We start from the raw sequence: 21,277 nt of genomic DNA on the forward strand, positions 1-21,277 counted from the left end.
GGCGGCCCAGTGCACAAGAAAGACCTTGCTCCTGCAGGCGAGCAGAGAGGATCGTAGTATCTGCCACTGCTCACAGGTCTGCCCAAAACGGGACAGACAACAGAAGGGAAGAGGAAAAATTCAAAATGAGCCTGTTTTGGAAGCTCTTGCGGGCAGCTCGGAGGTGAAGGAGGCGCGTCCAAGCCGTGAGGTGCTGCTGCTCTGCCCGGAGCATCGCTGCCCACCGTCGGGCTGCAGCGGGGAGAGGGATGGCAGCCGCAGGCAGCGCTGGGTGCCCTGGTTCTCCAGGATTATCTGCAGCTGGACTGGCAGGCTAATGGGATTGCTTGCTGTCAATCTGCAACTCAGCTAAGAACCGCTGGAGCAATTTGCCACTATGCCTGGATGGGCCTGGGATGCAGCAGGCAGCAAAGGAATGGGCAAGGAGAGCTGATCCTCAGCTGCCCAACCCTGGAAAAAATTAAAACAGCATGAAGAAATCTCTTGGTTGCACTGCTGGGGGAAAAGAGAAAAACAAAACCAAACCTAACAGAGAATCCAACACAGTGGAGTCTCATTCAGCTATGACCTCCTTTTCTCTCATCCCCCCTAACAGACACCTTTTCTCATTAATTTATCTCCTTTTCCACAGCATGTCCCAGTAAATCAACAAAGCCAGCTGACCCAGGGGAGAACTAGCCCACCACAAAAAGCAGGAATAGTTTTGTGACACATCAGCTTGCTGATCGAACTTACTCATCCTGCACCCACATCACTGCGATGTATTTATAACTCAAGGAAAGAAAGTTGCATTTTTGGTATATCCTCTCCTAGCTTTACTTAAGACCGGTATTTTCACATGCACTTCAACTGCACATCTGTAACCACAGTCAGAAACAATGGAAAAAAAAATAATAAATACTGGTACCAATTCAACTGTAGCAAGAAGCAGCAGTGGGTTAAGAGGCCACTCTAGACACTGATGGACTCTGAGTGCTCAAACCCAATGCTGCCTCCAGAACAGTGGACAAGCCATGATGTACAAGCTATAGGTACTTCTTTAGTGAACCTCATATCCTGGCTGTAGGATCAGTTTATCTTAAAAAGGCTCTTTGTGCATTATCTGATCTTGGCTGAATACTCAGATAATTAGGTTTCTTGGCATTAGTATAATTTGCAAAAAAATGTGAGATGTGGGCATCCTGATGTTATTCTGATGTCAAAAAGGCCTAGCAGTTTCTCCTAGTAAAGTTTCTCAGCACTATCTGCTCAGTTAATCCACTTTGGTGAGCTCCACGCAGTCCTTGGCATTTCTCTCAGGACAGATTCCAGACGCCTGTGACTACCTTTCATGAGGAAATCTGAAAATACTCCAAGATACTTTCCTTCCTACCTTAGGTTGCTTCTGCCACCTTCTTTCGAACAATGCCAAGTTTCTCTGGTCTTTCTTGAGTTGTGGAGAACCTGTGCCTTCCTTTCTCTCTTGAACTACACCAGGGCCTCTATTCATTCCTCCACCCATTCCAGCATCCTCCATCACCCGGATTCTTCTGCTTCCATCCTTTCTCCAGCCTCAGCCCCATCCTCCTCTCCTGAGTTTCACCCCACTTACCCCCAACATTATTCTCCTTGCTCTCTGGAGGACAAATTACCCAGCTGGGGTACACGCAGAGGAGTGGAAAACCATCTGCATTGTGTTAAACTGGAAAGATTTAAAGGGTACCAAAGCCCAGTTATTCCTTCTACAGACTAATTAAAAGATAATAGCAACTCTAGTAATTTCCCTTCCATCCAAAATCTGATGCTGTTCCCTTGCACCTTCCTTCTGCCTCTCCTATCTTCCGAGTTCAGCAGGGCTGACTCTGATGCATAGGACATGCCCTACAAGTTTGGAAGTGAACTCTTCCAAAAGTTATCATTTACAGATTAAAAAATGCCCCCATGTTGAATGTCACAAGTTCAACCAAAAGCAATTAGTTTGCCTCACTGCATTCAACCAAAATCAGAGCAGTTCAAACTGTACTTGAATTTGTTGACTGACATCCAAGTCTTCAACACAGTAGTATTTGACTTAATGTAGTCATTAAGTGTTTAAATACTACTGGAATTTATCTCTTTTTAGTATGCTAAGATGTTCTGTAATAAAGGACATTTCTCTATAATATTGGTTCAATAGGATGCTTTAGTAAATTTGTCTTCCAGATTGTTAGAAAGATGACAAGTCAACAAAAGATGTAGTCTTTAGCGAGAATTTGAATGCGTAATTATACACACCATGTATCTCACGTGATTCTAACACAGATGGTCTCACCTGAGGTTTTGCTCCACGTATTCCATACACTGATCTACCCACATAAAATAAATAAATATTTTAATGCCGCTGTTAGAAGGAAAAGCAACTTTTCTTCTATCACGGAATACATCTCCCATACCCAAGGGCACCTTTGTCTGCTGAGGAGGCTTTCTGCCCAGTTTCGCAACTGCCATTCCACCCAGCCTCCCCTAGAGCACCGGTCAGCCTTGGAGAAGGCTCTAACTACAGCAATTCCAGGAGAAATAATGGCCCCTTGGGAATCAAGGCCAGATGGCACAGTTTAAAACTGAGCTAAGGCTACACTAAATGGTGTTAGAAATACTGCAAAGCTAGACCTGGCTTCAGGGACAGAAACAAACACCTCCTTTGCCGTTCCCCATTAAGTCATGCCCAGAGCTTACTGGGACAGCTGACAACTCGTAATTCATACTTCTGCACACAGAAAGGACACTACATTTGAGATCCTCATAAGTAACCAGCTGAACACAGGAAGATGAAGTAAGTACTAATTAATGCAGTGCATTTCAAGTAAATGCACCATAAACAGAAATGACTCAGAGCTGGACTAATTAACTAAGATAGTAATCTACACATCCCAGAGCACAGCAACCATTCAGGATTTCTGTAACGTCTCTCTAAGTGTATTTTTCTCTGTATCAAGATGTAGTTTTAAGAGTCCACACTGGAAAAAGTGGACAGAATAGTGCAATTATGATTTTAACTACAAAATGTATTTCTACCTCTAATCCAAATATTACGCAACAGGAAAACATTTTGTTTAGTACACGTTTATAGATTTCTTTTAGAATGACTTCTTATCTAGAACTCAAGTGATAGATTCCTTGATACTGGATATACAAATCGATCCAAATACTGCAATTTCCTAAGAGCTTTAGGGATAATGGAGTTACGTTTCTGAAATGTTTGTGCTTTGTGCACATCCAAAACACCGCTGAATTTCACTATTTACATTTATTCCCTGTTTATATATATGTAATGTTCTACACACAAACTTGCAATGAGAAAATATCAACATTCATTAGTAGCTTAATACTAAAGAGTAAAATTGGGTATCACATAAAAATCAGATGTAGAACTTTGCAGGAATCGAAGTGAGAAAGAAAGATCCATCATTCAAATAGATATTTTCAGTAAGGTGAACATACATTATGTATACTCTAGGATATAGTCTATGTTTAACTAAGGAGTGGGGAAAAACAAGTAAGGAAACCACATCTCAAGAAAAGCAATCTCTTGCTTCAGCAAAAGAAAGCCCTGATTTTCAGGGGAAAAGTATCTGGGAATACATTAAGAGCTTGGTACGTGAATAGACAACTGGCATCATAGAACAGGCACTGTGCTAGCGTAGTTAAAGCAAACAGAAGCAGCTCTTCCAATCCAGGATAGTGAGCTCAATACTGACACAGGAGAATTTAGGATGCTGCTGGGTATGGAAAGAGGACAAACAGGAAAGCTGTTTGAGAAGAGAAGAGGAAAAGGATTAAAAAGGCAAGAGACTGAGAATTGGAATACAACTGTAACATAAAATAAATCAACAAGGCACAGCATCACCAAGTGATGACATTAAAATTTACTGCGCTTCACAGGGAAGAGGGCAAAACTTAATCTACTAAATGTTAAGGAGGACTGGGGGAAAACAATAAATATATATTCCCAACATATGCTTCTGAAAAAAAAAAAAAATAATTCTCACTCCCATTAAGGTTAAAAAGAATACGTAGAAGGATGATGTTTAGGTTTTTTTGTTTGGGTTATTGTTGTTTTTTGTTTTTTGGTGGTTTTTTTTTTTTTTGGGGGGGGGAGGGCGGGCAGGGAGGAGAGGGTACAGGAAGAGAATTTCAGAAAAGAAATACATTTGGGAAGAACTGAAACATTTTTTCCTGGCTTGCCAGAAACTCATAGAGAGACCCCATCCATCTGAGATTCTTTGGCTGTCTGCCTGGAAGGAACTTGTCAACTGTCTTTTTGCTTAAGGCAAGGAGACTTCAAACAAAGTGGTTACCATTTTCATGGGGGGAGGGGAAGTCCAATTTTTTTTTTTTTGTGGGGAAAGACTAATTTCCCTCTTGGAAAATATGATTCTGATAAAAATACTTTCCCTAGCTCTACTGTTAACGTGCACTGGAATATCAAAGCCACCAGTACATGCTACCATAGTAAGAATATAATTGCATAAAAGTTGTTTATAGAAATGAAGGAGACATAAGCCTTGAAAAGCTGCTGGCTTCAGTTTTAAGCATGATGGCATTCCTTTTTTTAAAAGAAATTTTTTTCTTAGCTGACAATGGGCATTTTTATATGTAGAATGGTAAAACACCACTAGCAGCAAAAAAAAGCCAAGTGGCTTCACCTGGGACAGGCAGCACCCATGTAACCCCCACTAGGTCATGAAAACATTAGTTACTTTTAAACGCCAGGCAATTCCCAAGTACTGCATTCCCAACAACGCGTTTCTGGATTGTTTCAGACCAACTGGTATTCTCAATGGTAAACTACAAAATAAATCAGTGGGAATGCCAAAAATCAAGTTTTGTCACTCGGTTTGAAAGCATCGAAACAAATATTATTTTCTAAGCATTTCACTGCTAGAAGAGAAGAGGCAGCAGGGACACCACGGCTGTGTTTAAGCATACAAAAATCTTTCAGCAAAAGCCTAAGGAGTAGGAATGCGAGTTTTACCCCAGATTAAATTGGTTAACCCCGTTCATTTTACGGTTTCATAAACACTTGGTACCAGGCTCAAAGAGGAGGGATGGCGTAAGCGTGCCTCTTTTGGCAATGCTGTCAGCTCACTCTGGCTTAAATGGCTCATGAAAAACTTTGCTATTACTCACCCATAATCACCATTTATCTCGGCGATCAACACCAAAACATTTTTTTTGTTCTTTATCATTGTGCTACTCAAAGGGCTTAGAAATATTTTATAGCACCCAAAAGGATGCATTTAAGAATCTTGTCTAGACAATGAATTTGCTTAGCAGAGAACAGAAATAACGTGTTTAGTAACAGGACAGACAATGTTAAAATAAAGTCTTTGAAAGATAAGAAAGCACTAAAATAAATTATCGGAGTAAGAATCTCTGACTTTAAGATATGATTCTCCAAATAACCATTCAAGTAACGTTCCTAGGTGAATGATTTTAGTAGAAATGCATTATTTGTATCTTAAAATTTGCAGGATATAGAACAAAGATTAGATAAACAGGCTGGACATACATATCAAACTGCCACAAGTACTTTTTCCTGGATGAACTACGAAACTGCAATAAAACCAGCACAAGAAAGGGCATTTAATATATTAGACATAACTCCCTCTAACTTAACCTCTTCTTCTCCAAATACTACATCTTATGTACGGTCCTCCAGACAGCAATCATGTTTTACTTACAGAAACAATTCAGAAGTAACATGACTGTAAATTTGTTTTAGGAATCTACTTCTACTATGTGATGGCTGGTGAGTTGTTAGTTGCATACGATTTCTTTTTTATAAATCTTGGAACATTCAAGTCCTAAAATACTTCAAACCGGGACAACCCACATTAATAAATGTGAGGGTTTTTTTCCCTTTTCCAACTTACGTTATTCTGAACGTACTGCTCCACTGATTTTTCACATATTGTGACAACTGAACATGTAGTGGCCCCTCATGCATAGAAGAGTCTGACAAATATATAGAATCATAGAATGTGTTGGGCTGGAAGGGACCTTTAGAGGTCATCTAGTCCAACCCCCCTGCAGTAAGCAGGGACATCTTCAACTAGATCAGGTTGCTCAGAGCCTCATCCAGCCTGGCCTTGAATGTCTCCAGGGATGGGGCCTCCACCACCTCTCTGGGCAACCTGTTCCAGTGTCTCACCACCCTCATTGTAAAGAACTTCTTCCTAGTGTCTAATCTAAACCTACCCTGCTCTAGTTTAAAACCATGGCCCCTCGTCCTATCGCTACATGCCCTTGCAAACAGCCCCTCCCCAGCTTTCCTGTAGGCCCCCTTCAGGTACTGGTAGGCTGCTCTAAGGTCTCCCTGGAGCCTTCTCTTCTCCAGGCTGAACCACCCCAACTCTCTCATCCTAACCATATAAATGAAATGTAATTTTGCTAAGATTTTTAAAAAAATGTAAATTTTTAATGTAATAGGAACAAGCCCAACCCTCTGTCAAAAACAAGCACCACCTGAACACGGGAACAGAAACCTCTCCAGAAACCAGAGTATCATGTACTGCATCGTGGAATCCTGCCCCATACTCTAAAGTAAATATTTCTTATAATACTGCTCTAAAAACCAGATATCCTATGTTACTGTAACAAGTGAAAAGCACAGATCAACAAGTCATATGGTAACGCTGATTTTATTTAAGTTTTGGTGAGGAAGATGGAAACTCAAGACCTTAGGAGAGGTTTGTCCCCAACTGTGCCAGATAAAGCAAATGAATGAGACACATAATAAACATATGGTTATTTTGTTAGTATTTTAAGAAGCATCAAGTCAGGTTCAAATTATTCTGCAGCTGGCTGGAAGGGCCACAAAGCCTCTGGGCTTGTGGTATCAATGCACAAACCCAAAGAAAATTAAAGCTTTCACTTCTAAACCATACAGAAAACCTACAGTTTTATGCCTCACTTCTGAATTCATACTAGTATAAGCACGCAGTTAGACAGGAAAGGCAACGAAGATGAGAATCAGGCCCATGGTTATCCCCAAGAAGCAAATGTCACGCAACTATACTTAACTTGCAGCGTCATCCAAATCTAGTTTAATAACCAGAAAATAGGCTTTTGACAACAATAGTATTTCAAAATGACAGTGTAATTAAATTTAAGTCAAAGCTATGCAATGATGGACTGTATGTTTATGTGTAACCAGCAAATTATATGCTTTTAAGCATGTCAGAATTTTCAAAAGAATTAACCATTGCAGTAATTCAACTGAGGAAACAGTGGTAGGAAACAAACTCCCCCAGGTCATTTTTCAACCAGCTGATATGATGTGATACATACAGTATGCCTCGTACTGTTTTTCCAATTCCTACTTCCCTAAAACGCTATGCTTTTTAATACCATTCAAGGACAAACCACTCACTTGTGAGAAGCAAGGGAAGGGACTGTGTGAATGTGATGAGTAATGAGAAAGGAAGTCAGTCTGCCATCCTACGTTACTAGTTCAGACTCAGTCAAGGCTGGTCAGTCATCGTTGCATGAGCAATGCCAGCACAGAACTAGCGGGCAGCCCACTGGAGTTCCTAGCTGATGGGAGGAAAGAAAAAAGAAAAAAAAAAGGGAAAAAAAAAGACAAATTGCAGAATGGGTCTTGATTCTATGAAGAGCAAAGAGAACTTTCCCAGGACAGGGCAGATCTCAAAACTTGCATGATCTCCATTTTAAGATGAACTGATGGCATGATATTTAAGCAGTAACAAACATTTGGTGGTTTTAAGGCAGCACCTTTGGAAATCACTTGCCCTTTGTGCTCTCTGTCCCTCTTTCTGCCCCTCCCTCCGGGTTTGTGCATCACCTACCAAAGGAGTTCTCGCTGTCGACGGCTATTGAAGAAGTCTACTGTAGAGTCATCTATTAACTCCCATTTGGTGGGAAAGCGAGGAAAATTCTCTTTCTTCTTTATTATTTTCTCAATTGGCAGAACATTTGCTTTAATACATGAATTTCTAAGCTATCCTTTAATGAAAGAAAAGTCTGCAGTGGTAGAATATACTTCCTTGAAACTGAACAGAAAAAGCTTTAATAACTCAAGTTTAAATACACTAAAGCTAATCAATTCATCCTGCATTCAAGTTTCCATTGTATTTCTAAAAAAGCACAAAACAGGTCTGTAAAAATATAATTAAGGAGAGAGACTGCTACATACAGCATGTAAAATCAAGACTACAGCTTTGACTTCATTTGTTTTGCAGACTCATTAGAATGTTTTTCATTTAAATGTCTTGATCTGTGTAGCCATATTTATATGTGAAAGAAACAACAAATTAAATTAAATTAGTCCTTATTTAAGATGTATTTGAAACAGTCTAAAACTGATGTTCTTAAGTCAGTTCCACAATTTCCAAATTAGATGAAAAAAAAAAAAAAATTATGTTAGCAGTTTAGAAAACAGCCAAATGAATGCACATTTTTTTAAACATTCTACTTCCACAAACTTGCATACTGAAACTTAACTGGTTGGGGAAATCTAGGAAAGATTCAGAGCATGTGCCTCTGTCCTACAGATGACTACTCTATCCCTGAAAAACAGAGATGCAAGAAGAGCAGCGAACTGAATTCCCAACCTGGATGACCCACGGGCAGATGTACTGACTGCAGCGTGTCCCCGGCGGGAGGCAAGGGCTTGCACTCGCAGAGCGAGCCGTGAGCGGGTCATCCTCATCCTGGGCACCGTGCCATTCACACAGGTAGGTGCCAGGGCGGGAGAGCAGCACACGGTCCAAGAGACAGTGCCGGCTCTGTCTTGCCCCTCCTGGCACAGCTCCCCACAAAGACTGCAGTGCTGCGGTCACCGACTGGGGGCCCATGGGCAACACCTCTCTCCTGTTCCTGCCTGTCCCGTGCCTTGCTTTCCACAGGTGTCCCTCCTCAGGTTGCTGCCAAGAAGCAGAAAGGGAACTATCTCTGCATTAATGCGAGTGCTAGGGCTGGGTCTAAGTGCAGTACTTCTATGGGAGATGGAAAGCAGAAGGGAAATTTTCTTCACCTCCTCATCACTCGCACGTGGGCTCTAATTATAGGCTGACAGTATACATATCGTCAGTGGTAGTAAGGAACACCAAGAGTGAATGCTGTGCTGAGAAAGAAAATTAGTGGACAATCACGGGAAGGTTTGCAATGCTCAGTATTTTCAAATTATGGTCAACAGAGGTGCACATGCTACCACTAATGCCAACAGATTTTCTAAGTCCTATGACAGTAATCAAAAAATAATCACAGAGCAGCTGACATTCTCTCCTGCAAGAGTCTGTGCCCTATTTAAGGATGAAAATGCTCCAGAGTGACTTGTGGGTAAGAATACAGGAGATAAAATAAAAAATAAATCAAAACATCTTTTCTAACCATACCGTTGAGAAGCGGCTGTCCTCCATGAACGCTCCTTGACACCACTGCACTGTGAACATCTTCAGGAAATCCAGTCTTGCAGGACATATCTTCACAGGTTGCTTTTATCGGTGCCTGAAATGCAGGACAAAATTTATGTAATACTCACAACCCTCATTCACCAGAGAAAGATTCCAGTTGGCACACACTCCATTTTGCTGCTTCTCATGTACAAGCAGTGTCTTTGTTTCTGAACGGCTGCAATTAGGACCACGAGGGCAAAGGGTTAATCTTTCTGATAACTGGAATGGAAGAAACAAATCCCACTTGTCTGGTAAGATCTAAATAATACACAATCTTGATTCTTCTGACAACTGAACATTTCCACTAACCCAGCCGTCGAGACTGAAGGGGAATCATAGAGGGAACAAAAACATTCCTTCCTCTGGAAATAAATGTTGCACAAAACCCATCGGCAACTTTTACAGAGCCAGATATATTTGAGAGGAAAGACTTCAACCACTGATTTAAAATGCTTTATTTAGAGTATTTCTATGTGAGGTTGCAGCAGTACAAGTAAACTGAGATAAAATGCTACATTTGCAGTAACTTAGCAGAACTTATATTTGTGTTAGCATTCAAACGGATACCATATAAAGCCAACTGTTTCCAATGCAATCTCCTTCTATTTCAAAGGGACCTCAAGTTAAAAGGAGTGCAGCTCATTATTAAATTTGCACAACAAGGGAAGAGCCGAGCCACTGAAACTGTTTGTTCTCTCACTTGTTAAGAAAGTTTCCCCTCAAATCACATTCTTAAAGAGTTTCATAAATGCCTTTCTATTAAGAAATATAATACAGAATCTGGAAGCTTGTTTGCTCTGTAGTGTTCCATGTTCAGAAGATGCTTCTGATAGCTAAGCTCGTTTCCAGGAAAGTTTGTTGCCTTGTTAAAAAATAAAAGAAAATGAAAAAAAAAATGCAATTTTCTTTGGCAAAGGACTGAGATTTCTTTTCAGTGCGTTCTTTTTGTCTCATTTTAGTCCCGCACAAAACAACAGCTCAGCTTACATGTGGGTAAATGACCATACATGGCAAAACCCCTTTCACGCTGGGCAAGGCAGAGAGCTCAGCTCCCACACCAGCTTGGGCTGAGATACAGCCCAGGAATCGCAAGAGCCGTCGCACAATCTCAAACACGCCTACGCGCCAACTAAAGGCCTATCCATGTGCATGCCCAGATGTAGTATATGGTCTTTGACAGCACGAGCAACTGTGCTGCTATATCATACCTAAATCTGATCGAGACTTAAATTAGATACTCCTTTTTACTTTCCCAGATGGGCTTCCATCAAGTAGACCTACTCAAGGCCACGTAAGTGTGTCTGCATACACTTGGCAAAGAAAGCCCTAAAGGAAAAAGGAAAAAAAAAAGATGGAAAAGGAGGAGATGGTGGTGTTATACCCATTTACCACAGTAACCTCAGGGAAAGAGAGCATTAGAGCAGAGGTGGGACAGGAGCAGGAGCATCTCAAACCAAGAGGGTTTCCTCAGGCAAGAGAGATCGGTCAGAAGTGTTATCTCTCCACTGACATACATGGCCAAGCTCAGCATGCCAACCCCTATTAGAATAACTTTATCACTGATAACAGGAGGGATTCATAACACATTGTGTTGCTCTTATACCAACATGGTCCTAACTAAGCAGCTCAACACTGACCAAAAAAAAAAAAGTAAAAAAATTACTACCTAAACTCAAGTTAATGCACTATCTACGTAAGTGCCCAGCAAGAGAACTTGTAATTATCAAGCGTCCAGTTCACTTAAACTGTGGCGTGGGTTTAACTGTGACTTCTGTGCTACATAGGTACCTCATCTGTGTACATTTCCTTATGTACTTTAAAATGTTTATACAGAGACCCTAAAGAGAAAGCAAACACAAAGCAACAGTTAAGCTGCCAAGGCACTGTTACCTGCAAAGCTGGAACTTGGATCTGTAGCTAAGCACCAACGGTCCATTTACAGGTTGAGTTTTTAAGATAAAAAGATGGTAAATCAAAAGTAATTACAATTCCAACTGCCAGTTTCCTCAGCTTTAGAACTCAAATAACAGGTTTGATAAGGTTTCTGTAATTTGAAAGAAAAATAGTAAGACTTGTTTAAACTACCGTACAAAAGGTGACCTCAAAGCAAATGTGATCAAGAGGAAAAAAAAAAAAAAAACAAAGTTTTTCATGGTATCTTTGAAACAAAAAGGTCCTGGGTGGGCAGTTGAGGAGATAGCAGGATTTTTAACAAGTCTGCACTGATGTGCCTGGGAATCTTTCAGCCTTTCCAGCAATCTATATGTACTAAACAGCTCTTATAAACTGAAACAATGCCCACTGAAACAAAGGCTGGGGGACATGAATAGAAAGCCTTCTTTATTCTTTCATTTGCAGCCATCAATTTTATCCGGAAACAAAAGACTGTACTCTGCTCTCCAAAAACAGTCCTTTGTAAAGATTGTTTGAGAATAAAAACACAAGGGAAGGAAGAATTCAAATTTTCAGCAATTCTTAATCGCCCTATGTTAAGCGTTTTGAATTAAGTAGAAGTTGTAGCTTCAGACACACTGGGTCATATCAAGTTCAGACTAAGAGCGCTGCAAGACTTAAACGATTTTAACTCTAAGCAAAAGAGGATGCTGAAATATTTTTATCCCCTTGTCCGGGGCAAAAGGGGAAGCTAGTGAAGATTATGGGGCACATTATTGTAATTTACAGGATTTTGTGTGATTAGTGCAATTCTCAAGACTATTTCAAACATAAGATAATATTACTCGTACATTCATCTACAGAAGGACACCACTTAAAAAAACCTATCGTTTAAGATGGAAAGCAATTACCTTAACTTGCACCCATATAAAACCTACTTAATGGAGTTACAAAGCTTTGAAAAAGCTCAGCGCTGAAAATTCTCCTCTCAAGTACTAACAGACTTTGCTAAAGCAAAATAGGGTTACTACTGAAAAAGTATTCTGCTTTCCTCACCCTTTATGGCTTATTTAGTCATTTTTAACTGCAAAATGAGTAACAGGCATTACCATCTCCAGATGCTAAAGAGCTAACACCTAGTCAAACGTGGTATCAGACCATGCATATAAACTCAGTACTGTAGATCTCCGATAAAAGGCAAAGGCAAACTGCAATTATGAAGCAACGTGATGCAAATTAGAAGTCCTCTGTCAAAGTTATTATTCAATCAATTCAAGGAATTGGCCATTTCGATATACTTACGGCAGTTAAGCCTGCAGTTTTCATACCCTGCTCCTCAGTTACTTTAGTTTCATATCTAGATATATCTGAGTATCTAGAAACGTGGTTTAATTTCAAGGTTGTATACCAGCTCAACGTAAAAAAAACACAACCAAACAAAAAGCAACCTGTTGACAATCCCAACTTTGTCATTCTAATGGATTCATGTTTACTACTCTTTCTAAACACCACCAGTAAGTGTCTTCCAACAATACAGGCTTCGTTCACACTTGCGAAAGAATAAAGCCAGGCAGAATCGCTTTCACTAGCTTCGACAGTTCTTCACTAACACCTCTTTCCAACTTCCATACTTTCTAAAAAAGTAGCCACATTTAAAATACAATTCTGTAAAGAAACACCTATTTAAAAATTCAAGCTCACCACGCACCTGTAGATGCAATTTCGTATCACAACACGCATCCTAAATTTGCAGAACTGAACTCTTAAATACAGCTTTCAAACGGGGCTGATCTTGTTCTCTCTGCATACACCACACACCACTGGAGATCACTAGTAGCTATTAATCTGAAATATCAAAGTCTCTGTTTTTCCACTGTTTGCATCTGCATGTACTACAACATTAGATTTCTTAATATTGATTGTACCAAAATGCGAGGGAAGTTGTTTTTGAAAGACTGCTTTCTTCTATGCTCAGTGTAGCTTATTCCTATAGGAAAATTAAGCCTGGGTAGTAAAGTGAGAAACAGAGGGGTAGGCATCAGAGAAAATATCATGCTATACAGTTATAATTGGATATAGTACAGCTGGAAGTTGCCAAGTCCAGCCAATTCACGGGGCATTATTGTGCGAAGCTCAAAACAACGTCTGACATAATTATACGTATGGCAGAGCAGGAAGGGGGTATTTGAGCATTTCCTCCTTAATAACCAACATTAATTTGCAACTGTGACAGTAATATTCAACTTAAGCACGGATCACAGAAACATTTGTGACTGTGTTTAAAGACTGGGTGTTTCCTCATTAATTTAAAGGCCAAGATGGTACCCAATACTCATTCACAACTGTGGTGACTCTAGGGATCATTCTATCCGTTTTTAGTTTTGCCAACATACATTATCTGCCACAGCAGCATACGCTGTACAAGGTGGGTCTTATTTTATGACGAGCTTTTACTCACTACCATAAGGCATACGAAAAGATACTCTGCAGGATGACAGACACATCTCTGAAATGCTTCAGATGCTAAACTTGAAAACATTCAGCAACTCTTTCTTACTCTCCAACTTGCTGCAAAGAGCTGCAGCAGTTTATACCCTCGTGGTACTCAGTACTCCAGCGAATGTAGTCAATGGAGTACAATTTGTTTTCAACTGTAGATTGCAACCGGAGAAAAAGAAAAGTGCCTTTCATTCAAATTGTTCTGGAAACCAAAGGCTTCCAAAGCGGGTGCCAGGTTTCGTCCTCCCAGAGGTCATTCAGTTACACCAGAGAGGGCTTTCATTGTGCCATCTTCACTTCTAATTAGTGCTCTACTTCACGAGCCACGACATTTTAGATCAGAAAATCCAGGTTCTTAAACCAACACTTAAAGCTCTCAAGCACTTTCCCAAAAGAATAGAGACTGCAACTTTTATGCTACCATCTGGTTAAAATGAGTTGTCTTAAACCATCACTGGTTACCACAGGTTACCATAGCTTTACAAATTAGAGAGTCTCACAAACCGCGTCAGTAGCCTATTCTGTTAACTCCAACTGAGCGACAACATTCATTTGCTTTACTAAACATGGAGATATTTAGTTGGTATATCCACGTAGCACAAAGCCGTAACTTGGTGTGGGCCTTCCCCTTCCCTCAACCAGGAGAACATGGAGTGCTGCATCTTCCAAGACATGTGCTTCTCCAGACAAGCCACGGCTCTTATCAGAGAAGGTGTCTTAAAATTTCAACTTCGGTAACAGAACCAAATGGAATTTCTGTACGCCGTATTTTTTTAATTAAGAAAAAACGAAACAAAACAGATCAGCCCTGTGTTTGACTATATATATCCTCATTTAAGAGGGGAAATGTCCTCTCTCCGACTTGATGACAGCCATTGCATTGCCCATGTTGAGCATCTCCACTCATGAACAACTGCTGCTAATGCTTACAGGAGGATCCTATGTTTTCACGACCTTCGGAAGAGGCCTCGCAAGGCCTATCTGGAAGAACTCTTTTGGGGGATCACAAAATTTTAACTATGTCTTCAGCTGCTGGGTGATAATTATATGCTAATTATAAGGAATGGAGGAGTCCCCAGAGGAGTCTGTTGGTAAAAATATATTTTTTAAATATGTCAAGGAGTGCCTAGAGGAGAGGATAAACACGCCTTTTGGAAACATGATATTTAATTAAATACACGCATACTGACTAAAACCAAATAGTTTAAGTGAAACGTTGAAAAGATTTGGCAGCGATATACCTTCCATTTTGTAAGCTGCTGATCCCGTATCTGTTTTCATAAGCCATTTAAAAATAGAAAGCCTAATTTCCCCTCTTTATTCAGACGGAGCTCCCGTGATCTTTCAGCGAGACCTGAAGGATCAAATCAAATGATGAATCACGCAGATTTGGTTATATACCTCTCAAGGTGAGCGAATAGCGGCATGACCTCACACCCAGGTGAAAAAAGGTCCCTCTCAGATCACTCACAAACTACAAACGTGCTTTGGCAAAATACAAATCCTCCCTAAACTCTTCCTGCAATAACGTACAACGCCTTCTTTCTTCTCAAGACTCGCCTCTACTCAGGTATAACAGGTATTAAGACTCAGTATTAACTCGGCCAACCAGTGAGTCTCGGTTCGGTGGTAGGTGGGGAGAAGTGCCGTTATAATTATCATTGCTATTGCAAAAGGCATTAAGTCGTCCTTCTGCTTTCATCACTCTCCACGCCTGATATGTCTCATCGCATCTTATGCGCAACTGGTGCCACTGGGTTAGTGGAAGTACACAGGCTATTCAGTAAGGACACTACGGGTTCCTCCTATGCTGTATAATAAAAAACAATTTAAAACAAAAATGCCAGGGAACACTAGAAGTTGCATAGCCTTTGGGGACTGGACTCGTATGCATACATTGTTTGAAATAAATAAAATTTTCATCCTAATTGGAGCACTGGAGAACTACTGAAACTATTACAAGTTTTCTAATTTATTTTTTTTTTAGCCTAAAAAAGCATTTACAAAAACAGTGACACACAGAGAGTTTAACTGGTAAATGATCCTCTTACTCAGGCAAAAAAAGCCATTCAACAATTCCTACTCCTTAACACATGACAAAAAGTCCCTTACGCAACACTGTCTGTATTGAGTAAAAATAACTTTACTCACAACTTCCTTAAGCTATTTTTAAATATACACATGCACTTCTGTCACAACTAAACTGTCTCATGTGTTACAGTATTTAGTTATTTTAAAAATCCAAACCTAATAAATGAAATTATTGACATGAAAGCATCATTGAAACTAATTAAGATGGGACCTGACAGGGCTCTTCCAGTGATGTTTCTGGGAGTTCCTCCAATTTCTCGGAGCAGGAAGAAAAACGATAGATGGGAAGTTTTTGAATTACACACTCTTGAACAGATGTAGTTCAAAAATATGATCATCTTAGGCAATATTTTAAAAACTGTTATAAAAACTATACATCCATCTTTCTAGCAGATCAAGCTGCATGCCTAGGTAGCAATACGACCCACGAAGAGAGAAGGGTAGAAGGCTTTCTAGAAAGCACATAATCTTTATTAAAAATTCATAAATTGACAAGAGAATATGTATACCTTCTGTTACATCAACAGTGTACGTAATTCTGAGCTTGTACCATATCTGCTCAGATAATCAGAACTTGTTTAAATACACGAAATTATCTCCTGTTTTGTCAACCTATGATTTCAATTCCAAAAATTGTCAACTTACGCGACCTTATGTGTCCTGTAACAGATGTAAAAAGCAGTTGTAAAAAAAACTTTTCACAAAATAATTTTTAAAATAATATCTCCAGTTTAATATCCAAAGAGACACTTCTAATTTTTTTTTTCCTTCAGTTATGCAATTATCAGAATTTTGAGGATTTGTCAGTGGTATCACTATCACCTAGACCAGACAGACAAGGATTAGCAAGCTCTTTACTGCAATATCCTGCCACATTTAACTTTTCAGATAGATCCTTTGAAGACAAAGCAAAACCAGAACGGAAAGATCTACATCCAAAAAGGCTGAGCCACTCACGTAACTATCCTGTTCTGGGGCTTATGAAACGCATTATAAAATGCATTCGATTCACTTTGAAAGGAGTTGATGATGTTGGAGCCTGATTTGTTAAAGAGAGACAACCTGAAACTCATTTTTGTGCTTATACAATCACGTATTTCCTATACGACTTAAAATAGATTGTTTAAAAAAAATAATAATAATCTAAGACACAGGTGTCTTACGAGGGACAGACGGAGATCCACAAAAGGAGATCTCACTGCCACTTCTGCACAAAACCGCGTTAATATTCCTCACCCCGGTTCTGCCAGCGACTGCTGCTGGGGGTGATTGCGAGAGGGGTGCAGTTGGCAAGAAATGCCGTTGCCGGATTCTCAGCGGAGGCAGCTTAACAGGAGTGTCATTTAGGGTAGTAGCTTTATCACCTGGATACATTCGCTAAGACCTGGAATAAGACCAAAACTGCCTGCAGAGGGTAATAACTTACGTCCTCGGTCATCGTAATTCGAATTCAAACCAGTCACCCAGGCATGAAAGGCTCCAAAACAGCGTTATTATTTACTTATTTCTAATTTAGAAATGGATAATATCCACAGAGTGATCCAATCACCTTATACATGGAGGAAAAAAAAAAAAAAAAATCCCTTTTTGACCACTAAATTTCTACTCCCCTTTCCAGTTCATTTCTAACTAACCGTAGTTTTATTCCTGTAATTGTAACACTCATGCCAGCTTTCCCATTGCTTCTTCAATCCTGTGGTTTTCCCAGTTCCAAAAACTGGAACTGTTGTTTTGGCCAGAAAAGCAAGCCTCGCTCCTTTTACCCTCTCTTCCATCAGGTTTTTCACATAATACTTCGAGACTCATACCAATCTGTTAACCAGGAAAATAAAGTGCAATTTTCACCCTCTTACATCTCGGGCAGGTTAGATATTGCCAAAAATCTAAAGCCCTATTTCCTGAACATAAACAGCACCTACAGATCTGCTTTAAAATGTGCTTCCAGTTACAATCTTTCAAGTAATTCCATAATGACAGCTTTTCTACATCACTGATGATTAATGAAATGATCAGTAACTGCAGAAAATAAAGGTAGTTAGGTCTTGTGGTTGCAGAGAGGAAAAAGGTAAGTAGAAGGGTTCAACATTTCGAAATACCCTGATACAAATAACCTTGTACAAACTAAAAGTAGTTGGTATGATGACAGGGGGAAAAAAAGTTATCACTGCATCTAGCTTGTGAGGGTTCTTTGCAGTATGCATGAAAGAAGAAGGAGGGGAAAAAAAAGCTTTTAAAATGAAAGTGTTGTACAGGCACAGGTCTATAAATCTGATTTCATACCCAAGTTCCAATTTTGTTACACACTATTAAAAATCAACCCTAACCTGATTTAATGGATACCCAAACAAGGGGGAAATTGGATTCCCCAACCGTAACGTGCTAGTGACACTGAGTGATACATAAAAGCAATACTGCTAGTTCCTGTCCTTAATTCATAGCTTGTGCTTTAATTTCAAACCTGCCCTGGGTAGCGGGGGGAAAAAAAAAAGGAATAAAAGCTTACTGCAGAATTTGTGCTTTAAAGATTTATTGAGATAGGAAGACTAAACAGAACTGAAAACACATAATAAACAGCACATAAGGATTTGCAAAAAAAAAAAAAAAAAGAAAAGCTGCATGTACAGATCTGCGGAGATGTTAGGATACAGAGGAGGAAAAAAAAAAGGCAAAAAACAAACCTAGCCAAAAATCAAGCAGCACAAAAACCAACAACAACAAAACCCACCCAAAAACCCGAACCCAGCACAACAACAGTCTGCAAGTGGCACATCACAAGTTTCTGAGCGGGGTGGCCGCGGCTTTCCATGGCAGAGGCTCATGCCCAGCCGGACCCTCCGGTGCCCGGCCAGCCCCGTCTCCTCCTGAGACCCGAGGGATAAAAAAAATCCCCGGCTGCCGTGGACCAGCGTTTCAGCACCTCGCTCGCCCGCTGCGAGCCATCACCCCCCCACACACCGAGAGCAGCTCGGAAACTGCGGGGAGGGACTCAACGGCCCCGGGAGGGTGTCGGAGAGCGGGGGAAGAGGAGACGGGAGGGCGAGCGGGCTCCTCCTGCCCCCGGCTGCGGCGGAGGCGGCGGGGCGGGCGGGGGCAGCGGCTGCGCTGCACCATGGACAGTGGCCGCCGCCGCCTCCCCCTGCCCTGCGCCAGCCGCTGCGGCCGCCCCGGCCCCGCCGGCGGCCTCGCCTCAACCCGCTCCCCCGGCCCGCCAGAAATGCCCCAACCGTAAATACCATTAAGAGGCGATGATCTGCGCCATCTGTCCCTCAGACTTACCGCCCTCGCCACCCCCGGCGCCGCGCCGGATACGGGCTCAGCCAGCACAAAGCGGTGGGGGGGCGGGGGACGACACACCAACACCCACCGCCACCCTCCCCACCTGTCCCCGGCCTCCGCTCGGGGTCCCCCACCCCCCGGCTCCGCGCTCGCTCCGGACACCCCCCGCCGCCGGAGGGGAGCTCAACCCAACCATCCCCCCGCAAGGCACTGCCCCAACCGGGATCCATTTTGTGTCGCTCCCCCCCCCCCCCACCCGCCCCCGTAGCGTCCCGTCAGTCCCATCTCGCCCCAGACGCCCCCTCGGAGACCCCCCTCTCCCGGAGCACCCCGCGACTGCCAACGCGGGACCCCTCCGCTCGGGGCAGGCGGAGAGCCGGCCCGGGCCGCCCCGGCGAGGCCGCCGGGGGGAGGCAGCAGCAGGACTTTGATAATAATAAATTAAACACTTCGCAGCCCAAGCCCGTCCCAGTGGAAATTCCCGTTAACGGCAGGGGGTGGGGAAGCCCGGCGCCCAGGCGGAGGCTGATTAAATTCTTCCCGGGAAGGGATTAGCGGGCACGGGAGCCGGGGGTGGCCGAGGCGCGGCCCGCAGCGGCCCCCAGCCTCCTGAGCAGGGGCGCGGGGGTCGCCCCCCGCCCTGCACCTCTCCGGCACTCCCGCTCCCCTTCCCCACGCGGGGCCGGGGAGGGATGCCCGCTCCGTCTCTTCACTCCGGTACTTCGTCCCCCGCACTCACCGCGGGGCCGAGCGGACACCGGGCAGCCCCCCGTCCCCCTCCCCCGTCCGCCGGCACCTGCTCTCCCAGCAGCGACGAGGGGGCAATCAGCGTCCCGTCAGCGGCGGTGCCGCTACCCCTCACCCGGCCCCAGGCACAAGCTCCCCTCTCCCCGGAGTGCAGCGCCCGGTGGCGGGGCTGCCCCCGAGCAGGTGGCTCCATGCGAGCGGCCACGACACCCCGGGGCACCCCGGCCGCGGGGGCCGCCGCCGTCCCCTGCCCTCTCCCGGAGACCCGCATCTCGGCGGCGGAGCTCCCCCCCCGCCCCGACTCTCCCGCCTTCCCCGGGCACCGCCGCCCGCAGGGGAACAAAGAGACGCAGCCCGGCCCCGCTCCCCGCCGGCGGTGCTTACCTGCTGCAGGGCCGCCAGCAGCATCAGCGCCAGCGGCGGCAGGATCCGCGGCGGCGCTCCCGCTACCCGGCACATGGAGGCGAGGAGGGGCGGCGGCGGCAGGGCGGCCCCCGGCAGTCCCGGAGCGCGGCTGGAGCCCGCCGAGCGGGGCGAGCGGAGCAGCGGGGAGGGTCGGGCAGCGGCGGGTTGCCGGGGGGCTGCGGACGGCGTCTGCCCCCGCCTACCGGAGCCGGCTGCCGCGGCGCTGGCTGCCGGCTGCCGCTTTAGCTCATGGGCAGCGATGCAGCGGAGGAAGAGAGAGAGGAGAGAAGAGAGAGGGGGGCGGAGGATGGGTGAAACTCAGCTCTGGGTCAGGCTGGCTTTTCTCTCTGCCGAGCCCCCTCCGCGGTGCAGAGGGTGGGCAGGGAAGAGGAGGAGGAGGATGGGCGAACAAAAGGCTGGGAGATAAGAAAGAAGTAGTCGCTGCTGCTGCGAGGCCGGTGCGGCGGCGGCTCCCTTCGGCTGGCTGCTTTCCTTCCCCCACGCCCGGATCGTGCCCGCTTGGCTCCTCCCGCCGGTGCCCCCCAGCGAGCTCGGGCAGGCGGCTCCTCTCAGCGCCTCAGCCCGGGCGCGCCAGCCCCGCCGCTGCTCCGGCCCCAGCCCTGCTGCATGCTCGCCCCGCACTTTCTCTCTCTCTCTCTCTCTCTCTCTTCCCCTCCCTCCACCCCTCCCCCTGCACGCAAAACCCTCCGCTGAAGCACAATGATAACAATACCCCCGCAGCCTCCGCCTGCCGCGTGTGTGTGTGTGTGCGCGCTCGCCCGGTGCCTGCCTGCCTCCCTGCCTGCTGCCGGCAGCTCCCCCGCCGCCTCCCGTCGCTCCCTGTCGGCCGCGCGGCCAATGGGAACGGCACGGCAAGCAACGGGGATCGCTGTCGCCGCCCGCGAATAGCGGTGCCTCGCCTGGGTCTC

The 21,277-nt window shown here is 44.0% G+C and overlaps 1 protein-coding gene across 1 annotated transcript in view; it reads right to left on the reverse strand.

Moving 5' to 3' along the window:
- CDH2 (cadherin 2) overlaps positions 1-21,010 on the reverse strand; it is a 119,674-nt gene extending 98,664 nt beyond the window's left edge. The window contains exons 1-2 of the mRNA XM_074576893.1: positions 20,328-21,010; positions 9,378-9,489 (exon numbers count right to left, since the gene is read on the reverse strand). Coding sequence (XP_074432994.1) covers positions 9,378-9,489; positions 20,328-20,402 — 187 coding nt within the window. The 5' untranslated portion in view covers positions 20,403-21,010. The remainder of the gene's footprint in view (positions 1-9,377; positions 9,490-20,327) is intronic.
- Between the last annotated feature and the right edge of the window lie 267 nt (positions 21,011-21,277).

This window comes from Larus michahellis, chromosome 2, assembly GCF_964199755.1.
Source record: "Larus michahellis chromosome 2, bLarMic1.1, whole genome shotgun sequence".
Classification (NCBI taxonomy): Eukaryota; Metazoa; Chordata; class Aves; order Charadriiformes; family Laridae; genus Larus; species Larus michahellis.